This window comes from Phascolarctos cinereus, unplaced genomic scaffold (genome assembly GCF_003287225.1).
Source record: "Phascolarctos cinereus isolate Bilbo 61053 unplaced genomic scaffold, phaCin_HiC Scaffold_5;HRSCAF=322, whole genome shotgun sequence".
NCBI classification, from domain to species: Eukaryota; Metazoa; Chordata; class Mammalia; order Diprotodontia; family Phascolarctidae; genus Phascolarctos; species Phascolarctos cinereus.
The window spans coordinates 258,126,396-258,146,572 of record NW_027555958.1 but is presented as its reverse complement, the minus strand read 5'-3'; the positions used below and the strand labels follow the sequence as shown (position 1 = coordinate 258,146,572).

At 37.0% G+C, this 20,177-nt stretch overlaps 1 protein-coding gene across 1 annotated transcript in view; it reads left to right on the top strand.

Moving 5' to 3' along the window:
* Positions 1 to 4,393: 4,393 nt before the first annotated feature.
* LOC110194277 (uncharacterized) overlaps positions 4,394 to 20,177 on the top strand; it is a 29,128-nt gene continuing 13,344 nt past the window's right edge. The window contains 5 exon segments of the mRNA XM_020966475.2: positions 4,394 to 5,869; positions 6,328 to 6,463; positions 16,532 to 16,611; positions 16,879 to 17,005; positions 19,127 to 19,240. Coding sequence (XP_020822134.2) covers positions 5,432 to 5,869; positions 6,328 to 6,463; positions 16,532 to 16,611; positions 16,879 to 17,005; positions 19,127 to 19,240 — 895 coding nt within the window. The 5' untranslated portion in view covers positions 4,394 to 5,431.

Here is a 20,177-nt window from a genome sequence, read left to right as displayed (position 1 = left end):
AGAAAGACATTTGCTGGAGGACTAGCCAAATCCAGGCTAGTTCTAACCTGCCCTGAGGTTAACTTGTGCCGAGGCTAAACAAAACCCCCTAGCTTTCTAGACATCCAGAGCCCTCATTTCCAAAACTCAGTCCAGGGCCAAAGGTGACTTGATTATGTTCCACCTGAAGCTTAGGGTATATTATGACTGAAATTAAGATAAAGTAAGTTGCAAAGTTTTAAGTACAATTTGTTGACAAAGCATGAATTTGCCAATAAATAAGGTCTTAGCCCCCTCTGAAAAGCTAAAACTCCAAATGAGAGGTATAGCTTTCTTTTACAGACAAAAGGAGAAGCATCCAAAATAGAAGGCAGAGTCATAGATAGGGAAAACATTGTGACATGTTACCAAGTTTGTAGAATCATAGGCATGGGAAACAATATAATTGACTGGAAATTGGGAATGAGGGGCTAGCAACAACCCCTCCTTTCACCTTGCCACTAAGAAATGTTTGTTGTTTAAGTCTACTTGCAAAGACAGTTTAGTGATATTAGACCAGACTTCTTTGGATAACATGGCAGACTCCCTGGTGTTCACCTGCATCCTTCAAGGATAACATTTTCTTGAGGCAGTTGTTAGCAAGAGAACTTACCTTCTAAACTCAACTCAGTGACAATGAGTGATTTACTGGAAAGCTGAATCTCCAAACTCAACTCAGACAAATGAAACATGACTTAGGCAGTAACAGAAATGCCAGCAGCTATACAGAATGAAATCAATAACAAAATAGAATCAATTTTATTTTCCCAGTTTCCAGATATTTACCAGGTATTCACCCTGCAGACTGGTCCCATATAAGTCAGTCCTGCATGCCTTGATCTTGAGACCTCAGAGATTTATTCAGCATCCATGGTCCTGGAGAACCTTCAATAATAACTGTGAAAAAAAATTGGAAGCAAGTTTCTCTGATCAAGGCCTCATTTCTCAAACACATAGAAAACAGTTAAAATTGTGGGAATAAGAGCCATTCCCCAATTGATAAATGATCAAAAGATATGATCAGTTTTCAGATGTAGTAATCAAAGCTATCTATAGCCATATGGAAAAATACTCTAACTCACTACTGACTAGAGAAATGCAAACTGAAACAATTCTGAGGTACCACCTCTTACCTATTAGATTGGCTAATAGGATATAAAAGGTAAATGACAAATGTTGGAGGGCACGTGGGAAAATGAGACATTAATACACTGTTGGTGGAGTTGTGCACTCATTCAATCATTCTTTTTTTTTTTAGGCAATTGGGGTTAAGTGACTTGCCCAGGGTCACACAGCTAGTAAGTGTCAAGTGTTTGGTCTGAGGCCAGATTTGAACTCCTGCTCTATCCACTGTGCCACCTAGCTGCCCCCTCATTCAACCATTCTGTACAGCAATTTGGAACTATGGCTATAAAACCATTTATACCCTTTGACCTAGTAATACCACTACTAACTAGATCTGTATCCCAAAAGAGATAAAAAAAAAAACAAAAAGGAAAAGGACCTATATGTACAAAAATATTTATAGCAGCTTATTTCTGGGGGCAAAGAATTAGAAATTGAGGGGATACCCATCAATTAGGGAATGGCTGAAAAAATTGTGGTATGTTCAATATACGTTATGATGGAATACTATTATACTGTAAGAAATGATGAACAGGACACTCTCAGAAAAACTTGGAAAGACTTGCATGAGCTGATGCAAAGTAAAATGTACTGTGTACAAAGTAAAAGCAATATTGTAAGATGATCAACTGTGAACAATTTAGCTATTCTCAGCAAAACAATGATACAAGACAACTCTGAAGGACTTATGAAGAAAAATGCTATACATCCCCAGAGAAAGAACTGATGGTGTCTAAATACAGATTGAAGTATATATATTTTTCACTTTCTTTATTTGATTTCTTTATGTTTTCATTTACAGCATGACTATTATGGATATATTTCGCATGACTATATATGTATAACCTATATCAAACTGTTTGCCTTCTCAATGGTGGGGGGGAGAGAGGATGGCAGAAAATTTTCAACTGAAAGTTTTAAAAACAAATGTTAAAAATTGTTTTTACATGTAACTGGGGAAAAATAAAAATAAAATACTAAAAAAGGGGGGGAAAAAAGAAAACACTTTACAAATATTATCTCATTTTATCTCCACAACAAACATGGGTCATAGGTGCTATTATTATCCCAGTTTTACAGATTGGGAAACCAAGGCAGTAACAGAAGTTAAGTGATTTGCCTATGATCACACAGTGTCTGAGACCAGATTTAAACTCCTCTTCCTGACTTGAGGTTCAGTGCTATATTGATTTTGCTATCTATGTTTTAAAAAATCAAATGGAGGCAGCTAGGTGGCGCAGTGGATAGAGCACCAGCTCTAAAGTCAGGAGGACCCGAGTCCAGATCCAGCCTCAGACCAAACACTTGACACTTACTAGCTGTGTGACCCTGGGTGAGTCACTTAACCCCAACTGCCAAAAAAAAAATCAAATGCATCCTTTTCTTAAAGTACTGCACTAAAATTTATAAATAACAATTATAATCAATAATAATAGTACAATAAAATTATATTCAATAACAGCCTTTGAATAGTGCATTAAAATCAGTTGGTTACTAAAAGACAATCCTAAAGGATTGCTGAGTCAAAAAACACATCATCATAGAAACAATAGATAGTTATATCAAAGAAAATTAAAACAGTGATAAAACATATAACTTTTGAGATGCATTTAAAGCATTCATTGGGGGAAACATATCTCTAAATACTTTTCATTAACAAAATAGAAATAACAGATTAATTTTTTAAAACTGGAAAAATAACTAAACTCATAAAAAGCTATAATTTTTTATATTGTAAAAATAACTAATCTAAATTAAACAACTAATTTAATCTAAACAACTAAATGCCAATTTAGTAATTCTGATAATCAACAAAAGGGTTTTTGTTTTTGTTCCTTTTTTGCTAGACTAGATGTAACAGGAAGATCAAAGAAAGGATAGGACCTTTCTTTGGAGAAGAAGAAATGATAACTCACAACAAAGATGAAGCAGAGCTTCTCAATTCTTGTCTTTTTTTTTTTCTGCCAAGAAGAATAACTCTTACACTGGAAGTGACAGAATAAAAATAATTTACAGAGAATTGATACTTAAGATAAGTAAGGTAATAGTAGGAGAAAATTGAATTGCCCTTGCTAAACATCGAGTGGCCCAGATGAACAAAATCCTTTGTTCTTGAAAGAATTGGAAGATGTAATTGCTGAACTCTAATTGCCAATGATATTTAAATAATCTTAGAATGCTAGAAAAATGCCACAAAATTGTAGAAAGTCAAATGTTCTGTTTTGGTTTTTGTTTTTTAAAAGGAGGAGACCAAAGTCTGAAAAACATAGGCCAGTAAACTTGACTTTGATTGCTGGGAAAATTTTAGAACAAATTGTTAAAGAGATGGTTAATGAACAGTTAGTTAGGGAAGTAGTGATTACAAAAATAGGTTCATCAAAAATAGGTCATGTCAGACCTCATGTTTTTTTGGACAGGATTACTAAATTAGTCTATGAGGGCAATGTGTGGATCTAGTTTACCCAGATTTTAGCAAAGCTTTTAATAAGCTATCTCATGCTTTTCCTGTGGAAAAGATGGAGAGATATGGTTTACATGATAATATAATAAAGTAATACAAAAAGAACTGGGCAGTCTTACAGAATAGCTATTAATGTTTAAAATCAACATGGCAGAAAGTCTTTGGTGGAGTACTTGTAGGGATTTATGATTGATTCTGTGAAGTCTTAAACGTTTCCAGGTGATAATCTCACTGTACTGGGGTCAATCCAGACACAAAGCTCGAGGAACACCAGAACAGCTTTATCTTGAGGTTCCACAAATGCCAATTCCTTCTCAGCTCGTGTCCCTCCTTCTCCAGGAGGCCTTTCTAGGGACCCGAGATGCTAGTGCCTTCTTCTGAGATATCTTCCAACTACTTTGTACAGCTCATGCATATACCTTGTATATGTTCTCTCCTCCATTATAAAGTGAGCTGCTTGAGAGCAGCAAAATGTCTTTGCCTTTATTTGCATCTCCAATGCATAAAAACCGCTTAATAAGTGCGTGTTGAGGCGTATTATTTGCGTTTAAAAAGAACTGGAAAATGTATCTAATTGTTGGAAGATTTTAAGAAGCTATTTGAGCAGAGATGGGCTTCTGTTTCCTAGTTCCTTTTCTACAGCGAAAGGCAGGGCATCCTTGCACTTTTGGAAAAGCCAGATACTCTTTCCACGGATCTCAGATTTTGCAGGTTATTTTGCAGTTCTATTATTTCCGCTCCTTTGGAAGCGTGTGCTGGGCGTATCAACCATCTTTCTACTACGTCTGCAAGCGTTAACTTCCGCCTTCCTGAAGAAGAATTGAAAAGGACCAAAGGAAGTCCATTCCGCTGTGGATGCGCGAGCGCAGGAGCCGGGGCACTTCCGGTTCGGGCAGGGGCGGTGTTCTGTGTGCTTGCGGCTCGCCTTGGAGGGCCGAGGGGAGGCCAACGGGGGCTGACTGATTACAGCTTGTTAGCTGCCGCAGGCGATCCGGCAGTGAGGCTGGTGCATCCGACTGCTGTGGGCGAGAGGACCTTGAGGCGGGGATAGGAAAGTAGCCTGCTGCAGGGAAGTGGAGTGGACTAGGTGCCTGCGCCTGGACCTCCTGCTGAGGTTGCGTTCAGGTCATCATTTCCGTCTTGGGGCTTGCATGCGTTTCGTGTTTTAAGAGGAATCCCGGCTACTGGAATCGGAATAGACCGGCCAGCACCTATCAGTAGCCTACGACTGCTGTTCCCTCCTGCATCCCTTTGACCCAAAAGTACTGAAGCAGCTTTTTTTTTTTTAGTTTATTCAGTGCCGTAGAAACACTTGGGTTTTAATCTTGGCTTTGTTATTGCTTAACCATGTTGACGCTTGGACACAACTTTATCTTTAACGGGGCAGTATGATTTTCACTATTGATTTCATAGCATCATTGTGAGGATCAAATGACGGTATGTGTAGAAAGAGCTTAGCAGCCATAAAATTGTTTATATATGTAAATTATTGTTGTTATATGTATTTTTCTTAAATTCCTGGCCATCCTGGTTGTTTTCACTAAGTCTTATTGGTGATTTATAAGCAAATCAATGACTCAGATCATTTGATTATGTAACATAAGAGTCTGAAAAATATCTTGCCTGACCCTAAATTTTCAAAATGAGTATGCTCATCTTCTTGTGGAATTAAATGGATTGATTTTCCTGGTAACAGGAAAGTTGAGGTATGTTCAGTGCTCCCAGTGCCCTTTCTTATTTTTGAAAGTGATTTCTTTTGGCTCAGCAGTGTCTAGAAACAAGAGGAGACCAAGTACAAATTTCTCCAAACTAGATCTCAATTGGAAGATGAGTAGATTTGGGGGGAAAACTGTAACTGTACAGTCAGGAGAAGCTATATCCCTTGGCCCCCAGGTTCCCCATACGGAGGATGAGCTTGTCATAGTGAACTTGGAGAAAAAGGGTTGTAGAAGGGAACAGAACACAAGCATTCAAGGGAGCAGCCCTCCAAAGCAGAACATCTTCCAAAACTTGGGGCAGTTTCGTTACTGTGAAGTTTCTGGTCCACGAGAGGCTCTGACTCGCCTACAGAATCTCTGTTGGGAATGGCTGAGACCAGACATCCACACAAAGGCACAAATCCTGGAGCTGGTGGTGTTGGAGCAATTCTTGACCATTCTCCCTGAGACACTCCAAACCTGGGTTCAGAAGCATTGTCCAGAAAGCCCACAGGAGGTGGTGACCCTATTGGAGGATTTGGAAAGAGAGCCAGATGAATCAGATCAGGTGAGCTAAAGGAAAGATAATTTGTGAGCTAAGTACTCTATAGTAGAAAAATTAGATGATGATATGAAAGGTCATAGGTTCAATCCTTTAAATTGCATGTGGGGTGAGTGTTGAGCTGAGTCTGGAAGGATGGTTGGGGAGGCATGTGTTACAAGTTGTAAGCATTGTATGAGTGGAGAGGCAGAGAGGTAAAGAACGAAGTAAGCTATGTGTTGGGCATAGAAAGTAGATTGCCTTGGGTAGAGTTGAAAGGAGTTCTAGGAATAATGAGATCTTGTTAAACTGGCAGTTAATTGGAGATGTGTAGAGGAACAAGAATATTAAGTTGAGGAAATTGGATACCTTACTCAGCCTTGCCCTTGTATATTGAAGGATTAAATACAATTCTTGTTCTTCTTTTCCTTTTCCTGTGTTCTTTTCCTCACAGGTTTTGGTTAAATAATATATATTTTTTTTAGGTCCCCACCAATGCACCAAAAAGACCAGTGTCTTCAAAAGAGACAGCAGCCCAGGGAACAATGCAGAAATTTGATGTACATCTCCATGCCATGGAAACCCAGTTTAAGACTATGCCCAGCCCCCTACAGCAAAATGGTGAGGAATAGGGAAGTGGGGTGGTAGGGAGACTGAACATGTGAAGATGCAAGCCAACTAAATCATGTAAAGTGTTTACAGAGAAACATGTCAAGAATGTATTTTGAATGGTGTTGAAAAGGCTGAGGATCTGTGGAGAAGTGTGAAGTGGAGCTTAATCAGTGCAAGTTTCCAAAAGAAGATAAGTTTAAAGATGGATTGTGAAGGGCATGAGGAAATTTAAAGATATCTCGGGTGGTGGGGAGCAACTATGAAAGTTAAGAGGTGGGAGCAAACCAAGGAATGTCCTTGGGTGCCACTATCCATCCTATCCTGAAGATAGAAAGCAGATTAATTTTATGTATAAGTGGAATAATGGGAAATGAACTTTGTTAGTAGTGGAACAGGAAGGGATCACTTCCTATCATTAAATGATCCTTGAGTACAGGTAGTTCTGCTATAATGCTTATTTTGAAAATAAGAATTTTTCCAGTATGATTATACAAATTTTGTGTTTGCTTATGCATAATTTTGCCATGAAGGACAACTACAGCAAGAATGAATGAGTGAGGGGGAGAGAGCTCTACAGAAAGGTTGAGAGAGGTGTCTGCCAGCATGTGATGGGGCCTGTGGGAAGAACTGTCTGATTCCAACTAAGAAAAAGTGTTGTAGTGGTGAAAGCTAATGGGAGGGGATGTAACACTCCAGAAGAGTAAGAGATAGACTGGAGTGGCTGGCATAGAAGGGAAGGGGAAACAGCCCCCACAGAGCATCCCCCGCCCCCACCCTAGAACAGACATCATGATGATGCCAGTGCATCAGTTGGTGAACAGAGGTTGCGTGTGTGTGTGTGTGTGTGTGTGTGTGTGTGTGTGTGTGTGTGTGTGTGTGTGTGTGTTGGAGGGGTACAGCCAGCATGCAGTGACACCTGCAGGAAGTTCAGTGGGGCCTGTAGGAAGAGGAGATGTCTGGCTCCAAGGGGGAAAAGTGCTATAGCTGTTTTGCTTCTTGACCCAGAAGGTGGTGAGAATTAATAGTGAGCAGAGGGATATAATACTTTCAGGATTGAGAGGTTGGGGCTTGGAGAGGGAGGTGGGCACTGAAGGAAGATGGGAACACCGCCAACAGCTCTTCCCACCCAACTCCAGAACAGACTTTGATGACCTACCTCATTTGACCCTGCCACCCCCAAACCATCTGCCCAGGGAAAAGCTTGTCAGAGATAATTGCCGAGCACTGTCTTGGTGGAAGTGGGCCCAGCACTTGGGGGTTGGGGTGGTTATTGGCAGATAAAGGGAGGGAAGGTTGTCCCATAGGTTACCTCCTGGAAGAGGCCAGGCCAAAGATCTCCAGTGCCTAGTCATAGAGTGATTCCACTTATGCCCCAGGTGAGGCAGTAGCTGGTGTTATTGGTGACTGGATCTCTCTATGGCAGTTCTTCCTGTTGTGGCTTTTGTGAGTGGCCCTGGGACTGAGTTTGAGTGTTCTGCCCCAACCTCATTTTCCCCATAAACCCTGTGGTTTTTATTGTGGGAATTTGCATACCATGGTGATTTTTAGGAAGGGATATGTGCATATCACGTCATTACATGCATGTCTCCTCAATGGGGAAATTTGAATGTTGGGTCTAGGAATTTAGATTTATTGCAGAGTAACAGATCTCTCTCATTAGAAGGCTAGCCCTTCTTTATCATACTCCCCCTTCCTATTGCTTCAATAAATTACCTTTCTGGGTTCCTTTGAGTCTTGTATTTGAGTTTTGAAGCTCCTATTCAGCTTTGGTCTTTTAAGCTGGAATATTTGAAAGTCCTTTATTCCATTAAAATTTGAATGTTGTGTCTGGGAATTTAGATTTATTTTAGATCAACCAACCCCACCCACATTCTCGGTTTTTCTTATTTAAATCTTTTAATATACTTAATTTTTTTTTCAATTTTATTTTCAGTTCTGAATTCTCTCCCTTCCCCAAGCCATTAAGAAAGCAAGAAAAACAAAATCCATTACAAATATGTATATATATGTAAAACAACTTCCTGCATTAGCCGTGTCCAAAAAGAAAAAACAAAAGCTTCAGTCTGCACTCTTGAGTCTATCTCTTCTCTATTTGGAGGTGGATAACATGTGGAACTATTATGTGGTTGGTTCTTTTGTACTGATCAGAGTTCCTAAATCTTTTGAAGTTGTTTGCCTTTATAGTATTGCTATTGTATGAATTATTCTCCTGGTTCTGGTCACTTCACTTTATGTTAATTATACAAGTCTTAAGTATTTCTAAAACCATCCCCTTAATCATTTCTTACAGTGCAGTAACATCCTATCACATACATATGTCATAACTTGTTCAGCCATTCTCCTGTTGATAGGTATCCCTTCGTTTTCCAATTCTTTGCCACCATAAAAAGATACACTATAAATGTGTTTGCACATATGAATCCCTTTCCTCTTTCTTTAATCTATTTGGGGTATAGATCTAGTGGTGGTATCACTGGGTCAAAGGGAATGCGCAATCTAATAACTTTCTGGGTATAGTTCCAAATTGCTTTCTGGACTGTTATTTTCCTTTTTTGTCATTTTTACTCTTCTGATGGGTATGAGTTGGTACCTCAGAGTCTTCACTATACTTTGAAGACATAAAGTTTCTGATGGGATACTTGTTTTTTCTCCCCCATTAGAATACTAGCCCTTCTTTATCATATACCCCCTTCCTATTGCTTAAATAAGTTTACCTTTCTAGGTTCCTTTGAGTCTTGTGTTTGAATTTTGAAGTTCCTATTCACCTCTGGTATTTTAAGCTGGAATATTTGGAAGTCCTTTATTCCATCAAAATTTTGTTTTTCTCCTGCAGAATTATACTCACTTTGCAGAGCAAGTTATTCTTTGTTGTAATGTTAATCTTTTGCCTTTTGGAATATCGTATGCCAAGATCTCTCATTTATAGTAGAAGTTGCCAGATCTTGTGTGAGAGGTTGGCTGTGATTCCTTGGTACTTGCACTCCTTCCTAGATGTTTGCAGTATTTTTTCTTTGATGTAGGAGCTCCAGATTTTGGCAATGGCATTGTTAGGTTTCTTTTAGAAGGTGATTGGTGGATTCTGGATTCTTTTCATTTTCATTTCACTCTTTAGTTTTATGTATTTTTTTACATCACTTAGTCCTACTCATGAGAATTATTCTATTTTTTAAAGACAGGAAAAAGAAAAAGGAAAAATCAGCATAATCCATCAATGCATTGAAAAAAAGTCTGAAAATATTTGCCATGTACAATACTTGTAGACCTCCAGCCTCTCCAAAAGGGTAGGGTGGGAATATCTTCTCATATGCCGCTTTTTTTTTTTTGGTGAGGCAATCGGGGTTAACATATCACTACTTTTAAGCCATGCTTATGCTTTGCAACATTCATTTTTGATTTTTTGTGTGTGTGGTTCTTTCTACTGTACTATATTGTTGCAGTCATTGTGTATGTTGTTTTCTTAGCTCTGATTACTTCACTCTTCATCAGTTCGTGTAGATCTTTCTGTGTTTTTCTGCATTAACATCGCCATTTCTCACAGCACAGTAGCATTCCACTGTATTCATATTCCATAGCTTGTTTAGCCATTTTCCATTTGGTAGGCATTGACTTTGCTTCTGTTATTTTTTTTTTTGGCTGTCACAGAATGCTGCTATAAATATATGTGTGTATTTGGCTACTTTCTGCTTATCAGTGGCATCCTTGATTATATGTCTGATAGTGGAAGCTCAGTGTCAGAGAGTATGGACATTTTAGTCACTTTGTTTGAATAATTCCAAATTGCTTTTCAAGTTGTACAGTGCATTGTTTCACATTTCTACCAAGAGTGCACTAATGTGGCTACCTTCTCACAGCTCCTCCGATGAACTGTTTTTATCATCTGTCATCTTTCCAATTTGCAAGGTGTATGGTGAAACCAAAGTGTTGTTTTGATTTACATTTATCTTATTACTAGTGATTTGAAGCATTCTTTAATGTGGTTGTTAATAGTTTGCAGTTCTTCTTTTGAGACTTTTGACATATCCTTTGACCTCTTATCTTTTGGAGAATAGCTCTTGATCTTGTTACATGTGTTAAGTGTCATATTAAAACCCTTATCAGAGAAATTTGATGCAAAAGTTTTTTCCCCATTTGACCTTTCTTGACTTAGGTGCATTAATTTTGTTTATGCAGAACCTTTCTGTTATATGTAATCAAAATGATCTCTTTTATCTTTTGTAATTGCCTCTTTCTCTTTTTGGTTAAAGATACATCTCTTACCCAAAGCTCTAAGTGGTATATGACCTACTTCTCTTCTAATTTTTTAATAGTATGCTTTTTAATATTAAAGTCATATATCTATTTAGAACATTTAGTGGAATATGACATAAAGTGTTCTAAGCCTAATTTCAGCCAGATTGCTTTCCAGTATTCCTAGCAGTTTTTTTTTATCACATAGGGAATACTTTTGTAAGTAATTTCTGTTTTCCATTTCATCAAATACTGATTTATTCAGTTCCATCTTTTCTGATTCTCCCTTGTCTGAGCTGTTCCACTGATCTACCCCTTTATTTCTTTTAACCAACACCAGATGGTTTTAATCACTGCTGCTTTATAAAATAGTTGGAGATCTCTTCACCCTTAACTCTTTTCTTCATTTCCCTTGATATTCTATGTCCTTTTTTCCTAATGAATTTTGTTATTTATCAAATTCTTTTAAGTGTCCCTTTGATAACTCAATTGTTATAACATTCGAAGTATAATTTAATTTTAGTAGTACTATAATTTTTATTATACTGGCAGGGCTGAGTCAAAATCTCTGAATATTCATTTGGCTATATAACATTTTAATTTTTTCAAGGGATACTTTTTTAATTGAGTCTATTCTGAAGTATTTTGTGTGCTTTGGTAGATTGAGTCCCTTGTGCTTTATGCATTTTGTAGTTACTTGGAATGAGATTTTCTTTCCTATTATTTTATTTTAGATTTCATTATTGTTCTATAGAAATGTTTGATTTTTGAGGATTTATTTTGTAGCATGGAGCTTTGATGAAGCTGTTGTCTTAATTAGTATCTTTCCTGATTCTCTCTGATTTTTTAAAGTACACTATTATATCATCAGCAGATAGGAATGGTTTTATCTCCTCTTTGCCTTTAATTTCTTTCTCTTATACAATTGCTACTGCTATCATTTCTAGAGCTTTATCAAACAATAGTGCAGAGAGTGGATATCTTTTCTTTATTCCCATATTTTATTAGAAATATTCTAATTACAATTAGATACAATTAATGTATCCCCATTGCTTTTGTTGTCATATAGATTTTTTTATGATTAAAAAAAATTCCAGCCCTCTGTGCCTATACTTTGTAGAGTTTTTTTAGCCTGAATGAGTTATACTTTATCAAAGACTTTTCTCAGGCCACTGAGACAATTATTTTAGATGTTTTAGATGTTTTTGTTTTTTAATAGATTAATTATGTTGATTGTTTTCCTAATAATGAAACATTCTTGCATCCCTGATATAAATCTGTGATTTCTTGAATGAATCGCTATAGTTTGTTTAGTAGGATTTTATTTAAAATTTTTGAATTTATATTCATTAATGATATTGGTCTACATTTATTGCTCTGTGTTTTATCTTTCCTTGGATTAGGTTTTAGGGCTATATCTCATAAGCGGAATCTGGTATAATTCTTTCTCAGTTGTTGAGAATAATTTTCTATGGACTTCAGTTATTATTTAAAAGTTTGATAGAATTCTCCCTGGAATCCATCAGGACCAGGATTTTTTTTCCCTTTGGTAGGTCCTTTACAGCTAATTATATTTTAGTTTTTATATTTAATGTTTTAAAACATATTTCTTAGTTTCTTTTGTTCTTTCAGTTAGTATATGTAACTGTTCTGGATTATGATTATTATTTTTATTTCTCCTGGTTTTATTGTGATTTCACTTTGCTCATTTTCTATATTATTGATTTAACTTTCTGTGTGCCTTATTTTAAATCAGGTTGGCAAAAGGTTTTATTAATCTTATTAGTATTTTTAAACAGCTGGCTTTTATTTTCATCATTTCCACAGATTTTTTGGTTTCCAGTTTATTTCTTCTTTAATTTTTAAGATCTCCTTTGATGTTCATTTTATTTTATTTTCCTATATTGTTGACTTTCTAATTTCTTAAAATGCCTATTCAGTTAATTAATCCTCTCTCTTTTTTTGTTAAGGTATATTTGTAGGGTTATGATTTTCCCTTTGAGGATTGTTAGCTATATCTAAAAAACTTTGGCATATTTTACAATTATTATTAATTTTCACATAATCTTTTACATAAGTATTAATTGTTTCTTTGATTTGTTCTGTGACTAATTCGTTATTTAGGATTTTACTTTTAAATCTGCGTTTGAGTCTTTTAGTTACAGTCCCTGAACTGATGACTCTAATCTTTTTATTGCATTATGGTTTGTAAAGTATGTATTTATCATTTCTGCTGTTTTACAGTTGTTTGCAGTACATTGTAAATTTTTGTACAACTTCCATATGGTACAGAGAAATATGTATATTCTTTAGCAGTACCATTAGAAGGTACAATAAGCTCCAGTTTTTCCAATAGTTTTTCAGTTTTGTATTTTCCCTTTTGTTTATCTTTCTGTTAGACTTACTTAGAACTGAAAGAGGGACATTAAATTCTTTTGGCACTATTGTGTTACTGTGTATATCTTCTTTTTGTTCTGTGTATCAGTTAAGATGCTAAAGCATTTGGAGCATATAGGTTTAATTTTGATATTGGTTTGTTATTTATGGTTCCACTCAGCATAATATAATTTTCTAGTTTATGCTTTTTTATGTTTTGAATATTTGTTTTTGCTTTGTTTGATAGCATAATTGCAAATCCTGCTTTTGGGGATGTACATGATACAGAATAAAATTTTTTTCATCCCTTCAGTTTTATTCTGTGTTTGTCTTTGTCTTTTAAATATGTTTCTTGTAAGCAGCAAGTTGTGAGGTTTCATTTTCTCATCTGATCTGTCACTCTTTTTTTGGTTTATTGCATTAAGTTAGGTTTCGTTTTCCTCTATTTGTCTCCAGTAGTTTTTTCTTTTTTCATATTAGACAATCTCTCAGAGACTTACTAGCTGTGTGACCTTGGGCAAGTCACTTAACCTTTTTTGCCTTAGTTTCCTTATCTGTAAAATGAACTGGAGAAGGAAATGGCAAACCACTCTAGTATCTTAACCCCAAAAGGGGTCACTAAGAGTTGGACATGACTGAAAAATGACTAAATACCAACAAGCTTTCTTCCTCTGTAAACAACATTATATCTCTTTGGTTATTTTAGCTTAATGTCCTCCTCTTATTCCTCTGGCTTTCCTGCTTCCTTGAATTTGTTACCCCTTGCCCTAGTATGGAGTTTTGCTAAACATATTGGTTCCTTTTACTTTCTTGCTTTTTATCTAGTTATTTAATTCTTTTACCTTTTTCTCTTGTCTGTTAAGTAGTTAAGTAAAATTCCCCTTCCTCTGCTCTCCTTCACTTTGTTTTGTTTGTTAGGTTTTAAAGTGTCATTTCCTGCACATTTTTCCTAAAATGATTTTCCCCTTCATTGTTTTCATTATTTGTCTTCCCTTCTCTATTTTATATTGTTAATTCTTTGATTCCAGCCCTTATACTTATTTAGTCCTGCTTTATTTGCTGTATTCTTTATGGAATTCATACTTCTAAAATACCTATTTTGGGTTTCTTCTTCTAAACACTGTTTCTGCCTTGTAGATCTTTTCCACCATCTCCCTGTTTTCTGTTTTACCTCACTCTTTTTTTTTCTTTTGGCTAGGCAGTGCAGTTAAAGGACTTGCCAAGGTCACACAGCTAGTAAGTGTTAGGTGTCTGAGGCCGGATTTGAACTCAGGTTCTCCTGAATCTGGGGCCGATGCTCTATCCACTGCACCATTTAACTGCCCCTTACCTCCCTCTTAAAAGGTATACTCACTGATTTGTGTGACTCACCAATTCCTGGAAGTGATAGAATTTTCTCATGTTCTTGATTGTGCCAATTATTATTGACCATTGCCCTCCCCATGATTATTTTTCCCAGAAATCTCTTCCCTATTTTGATGTCCTCCCGCTTTTACAGTTCTTTCTCCTGTATATTTCTCCTGACACAGAAAGGGTGTTCTCCCTAAGTACCAAATCCCTGCAGATTATGCCCATAGTAAGGTCATCTCCCTTATTAGAGATGCTCCTTTCTTCCACGGGAACATTTCATCCTTTGTCCCCTTCTCCCGCCACTGAAATAAGATTTCCCAATTTTTTTTGTTCCTTTTTCAGTCCCTCCCTTTGCATCCTCACGCAATTCTTCTGTAGGCTCTCTTCTTCCTGAGGTACTACAGGAATTATTTCCCCTTTGATTTTATTAGGGTATAGCACACATTCCCCTCTATCTTCTTCCTTCCACCCTTTTGTGGCCTCTTTCATTGTCTAAATTTAGTCCCATAAAAAAAATTGATTCATTTTTAGGCAGGGTGTTAGGAGATTTAGTCCATGAGAGAGGCTTTATCTCCACCGTCACTTCTACTTGATTTCTGCTTTTACTTATGTCTCCTTGTGTACATTTAGATAGAAATCTCTTAATGTTTTTGTTTTTTGTCCTTGGTTGCTATGAATTGTTTGTCATCTTTGCATCTTATTTTCTGTATTCAGAAGTTCTGGAAAGCTTTGTGTGTTATTTATTGCATCCTGGTATTCAGGTTTTTTGTCTTGTCATGTTCTTATGGGAGGCCTATAATTTTTTAGACTGATGTATGGAGAGCAGGTTTTCTTTTAATATTATTATTTTTTGTTTTTCTTTTCCCATTATTTCCAGTTCACTTCCATATATTTGCATTCCCAATCAGTTACCCTCCCTTTTGTTTCTTTGGTGGGACTTGTCAATGTTGATTCAAGTCTTTCTATTCTGCCGATTATTTCTGGTGTGCATGCTATAAATTCTGCTTTGCAATTCTTATTTCTCTTTTAAACCATTTAGGAACATTTTGTTGAGGTTCCATATTCTCGTAGAAATCCATGGGTTCCTCTGCCCTAATCAAGTGCTTTGTCTTGCAATATTTATTGATAGATGTCTTTTTGCTGATCTGGAACCATATTCCTGTTTGTTATTAAAATTTTCACTGTTGGTTTATCTGCTTATGCTCAAAGTCTCTAGCTGAATTTTCTTCCTCCCAAGATCTTTGGTAATTTTAGTCTTTTGCCCATATTCACTTTCTGACTGCTTTCCCTTTGATAAAAGTTTCTTTGGGGGCTGGACCTCAAAGCCATCTCAACCTCCTCCTGTACAGTGTCATTAATTCATTGTTCATCTGCTTTAGTCTCTCCCCCAAGTGACCTCTGGGGGAACAGATCTGGCTCCAGTTGGATACTAGGCTCATTCAGGCTTAGTGGAGTTCCACATAACCTCACTCATGTGTTCTGCTCTAGTTCTCTCTTTTTATAGGTTCTCTAGCTGATCTCTGTGTTCAAGTGTTTATCTTTTGAATTTCTGTGGCACTGGGAGGGGTGTGGGTGATGGAGTATGGAGGTGAATTCTTTTGCAGTACTGGAGTGTGTTGGGTGATAAGTTGAGTGAGTGCATTAGTGCCTAGTGAATTGTCTTTTCTGATATTAGTTCATTGAATTGTTTCCTCCTTTGAGTTCTTGCCATACTAGATTGTGGAATGGATTTATCTCTTGTGCATAATTCCTAGTTTGTAGAGCATCAGAGAAAATGTCTTATCCTCAGTCTGGTTGGTCACATGTGCTTTTTCTGCAATTTCCTTTCTGTACTGTTGAAGTACTTATCTTAGTCTTTATTACAAGGGTATTGGTGTCATGCACAATGAACGTGTGTGTGTGTGTGTATGTGTGTGTGTGTGTGTGTGTGTAAAGTATATTTTATAGGTATCTGTAATACCTCGAATTTCTTCACCTTAGGTTCCATGAACTTAGGAGCTCAATAAATAGACATTGATGAGAATTTAACATTGTAAAAGGGTTGGAATGAGACTGTTCTTGAAAATGAGTTCTGTAGGTGGGCTGTCCAGAAGCTGGACTCACCTGTGACTTCTTTTCCCTCAGCCACTTGTATTTCTGCCCTTCCTCAAGAGAAGCAGCACCCTGTAGTCCTAGCAGTAACACTTTTGACCACTGAGCCCCAGGTGAGTGATGATTTCCTTTTCTTTTTTGTTGTTAATATCCTCAGATAGAAACTCTCAAGTGTCTCTGTAAGACCAAGTTACATTTATATAGGACTTAAGAGTTTTGGTGTCCTGACATTCCCTCTGCATTTCTTTTTGCTCCTATAAACAAAAACACTTTAAAAACTATTTACACCAGCAGATACCCTTACCTTGCATCCTTCCCTTCTCTTGTCCTCAATGTTTCTGTGGAATTGTCCTTGGGGCAGCAGGAACATATTGTTTCAGGAGTTGTTGACGTTTGAAGATGTGGCCCTGTCTTTGACTCTGGAGGAATGGGTACAATTGGACCTGCATCAGAAAGACCTCTACAGGAATGTCATGCTGGAGAATTATGAGAATGTTGTCTCATTGGGTAAGAACTTCCCTCCCTGCCTATTGCCTTATTAAAATCAGTCCCTTGCTATTCCCTGTGTTCATAACAATGATTACGAGCAAGGATTATGAGCTGAGGCTCAAGAATTAGTTCCCTAATTCTGTAGCCTCTGAGTTACCAGAGGTAGGGAACATTGAGTTGTTTGTAAGGTCATAGCAAGAAAATTTCTATTCTCTCTACATATGTGATAGTTCCCTTATCATTTAAACCAGAGCTTCTTAATTTTTTTCCACTCGCCACCCCTTTTCACCGGAGAAATTTTTACATGACCCCAGGCATATAGGTATATAAAGTGGGTATACAAATCAAACATTTACTGATAATAAATCATAAAGCAATTTATTTTGAAACAATTCTTTGGTATACATATAGTATTACCATTTATTAAAGATGAAAGCAAATTTGCATACTAATGAGATGGATGTACTTGTTTATTTTTACATAAGGAATTAAATCTTGGTGGAATATTTGATACTGTAGGACATAGAGCATCTTCAACATTTTTCAGGGTTGATCGATATTTTGATTTTATAGTTGTCAGTGCTGAGAATGCTGCTTTGCATAAATACGTAGTACAAAATGATAGGAGTATGTTTAGGGCCATTTCAGAAATTGTTGGAAATTCTCTTCTAATCTCAAGCCAAAATTCATTTAATGATTTTGTATGTACAGTAAAAAGACTGCAATTCATAATGTGCAGTAGTCTTGAATGTGAGCCAAGGTGTTTCTTGCAGGGCTAATTGGTGTTATGTGGCGTGACAGCATACGCAGTGCAAAGTTCACATGTTGTATGTTCAGAACCAAGGCTGTAGTGAAGTTGCGTGATGCAACGTGGGCCAAAAAACACCTTGGATTCATTAAATGTTTGATTTTTAATTAATTTTTAGTCACATGTTCAGAAACCTTTTACTGTTGCCAAGCTTTTTGCAATCCCCACATTCAGTTATGTGACCCCAAATGAGATTGTGACCCACAGTTTAAGAAGCACTATTTTAGGGGCAGCTAGGTGGCACAGTGGATAGAGCACTGGCCCTGAAGTCAGAAGGACCTGAGTTCAAATCTGGCCTCAGGCCAAACACTTAACACTTACTAGCTGTGTGACCCTTGGCAAGACACTTAACCCCAATTGCCTTTAAAAAAATTTTTTAAAAAGAAGCACTGTTTTAAATAGTAATCATTTATTAAGCACCTACTTTATTCCACAATCTTTTGGACTGTGACTCTCAGAGAGTTGAAATGGGCAACTTCTTTCTGTTGTTATTGTTTGGTCATTTCAGTTGTGCCTGACTCTTCATGATCCCATTTGGGGTTTGTTGGCAAAGATTCTGGAGTGGTTTGCCTTTTCCTTCTCCAGCTCATCTTACAGATGAGGGAACTGAGGCAAACAGGATTAAGTGACTTGCCTGATGTCATACAGCTGGGAAGTATGTGAGGCCAGATTTGAACTTATGAAATTGAATCTTCCTGATTTCAGGCCCAGCATGCTGCACCACCAAGTTGCCCAGATTTCTTGTACTTTGCCCCATTCCTCATCTTCCTTCTTACTCCGGTTTTAGAAGATTGAGGGATGACTTGCTATTTGTCAAGTGAGAAAGTTGTTTTTAGTCCCCTGCCACATGAAGGTATTTCTTCTGAAGGGAAAAAAAAAAAGAGGTGATTAGAGAGTAAAGTGGCTAGGCTTGATGTCTAGGAAGATCTAAATTTGAACATTGCCTCAGACACTCCCTCACTGTGTGACCTGGGCATGCTGTTTGTGGCTTGGTTTCTTCATTAGTATAATAATAGGGATAATAATAATAATGAGGATAATAAGGATAATAATATCACTTACCTCAATGAATTTATTTATGTAAAGCATTTTGTAAACTTTAAAGCCATGTGTAAATGCTAACTATTAAAGAGGTCATAAACAGTTCTCGCCTTCTGCCTCAACTTTCCTAGAAATTTATTCCTGGATTCCCTATGGATTCATTTGCCTTCCTGCTAGACTTCCTAAAATGGCCTCCTTGGATGCTTCCTTCTTTTTATATCTACCTTCTGAAGAAAAATTTTCCAACAGGGTATGGAGTTATCCTCTAACCTATTTCCTCTTATTAATAGGATTATCATTTTCCAAACCTGCTGTGATTTCCCAGTTGGAACGAGAGAAAGAGCTATGGCTTTTGGATATTCAGGGAGCTGAGAACAGAGAGGTCTGGAAAAGTAGCAGCCCAGGTGAGTGATTGAGGGAGATCCAATCAAGAGTGGAATAACTAGTAGCTGATTAGTAGCATAAGTGAGATATTGGCTACATCATTAGTTCACCAAGTACCTTTTATGCTCAGTCACTGATAGGGAACAGTTGTAGGAGAGCTCTTTTCAACTGACTTTCCATTTCTGCAGTGCCCTCCCTGCACCCCAAATGGTATTACTTTTCTCTTAATTACCAATGAGTTCCTTTTTAAAAATGATGCCTTCAAAAAATGATGCCCTTAAAAAAACCAAGCTAATAGCCCTTCTGTCCCATATTTGATTGAATAATATTGAGCTCATACTTTGTATTATCTTCTAATTTAGTCATTCTGAATTCTTATTATGGCATTAAGATTCTCCAAGACTTAATCTGACTAGTCCTGTCTAGCTGAACAGGCCAGGTGACAGTATGTGTGTTTTTTCTTCACTCAAATTCAGTGACTCATTACCAGAAAACTGGCCATCACATGATGAATTTTCTTTGGCCACAGTTACTCAAGATACCACTAAGATGCAAAAAGGTTGAGCTTTGTGTTGGTGGAGAGAATCCCCATATTAATGAAATGATTACTATTTTAAAATATTAAAGTACTATGTGCTAGATGTTGTGGGATATATAATAAGACAAAATTCCTGCTCTTGGGTAACTTGGAGTCCCTTGGGGAAAAAAAGAAAACACACATGGAAGCATTCAGTATTAATCCAGAATATCAACAAAATTTATTATAACTACATAGTCTTTTCAGGTAGGGCAAAGTCAGGAAGTACTCCTCACATTATGATAAACTGTGGTCCTTAGGTTACAGAATGAGACATATTTTCAGATGTGGCCAATGAGTAGTCAATTACTTAACTATACTTTTATAAAGAAGGGCATGGAAGGAAAGGGGAAATGATCATGATGTAGGAAATAAAATCG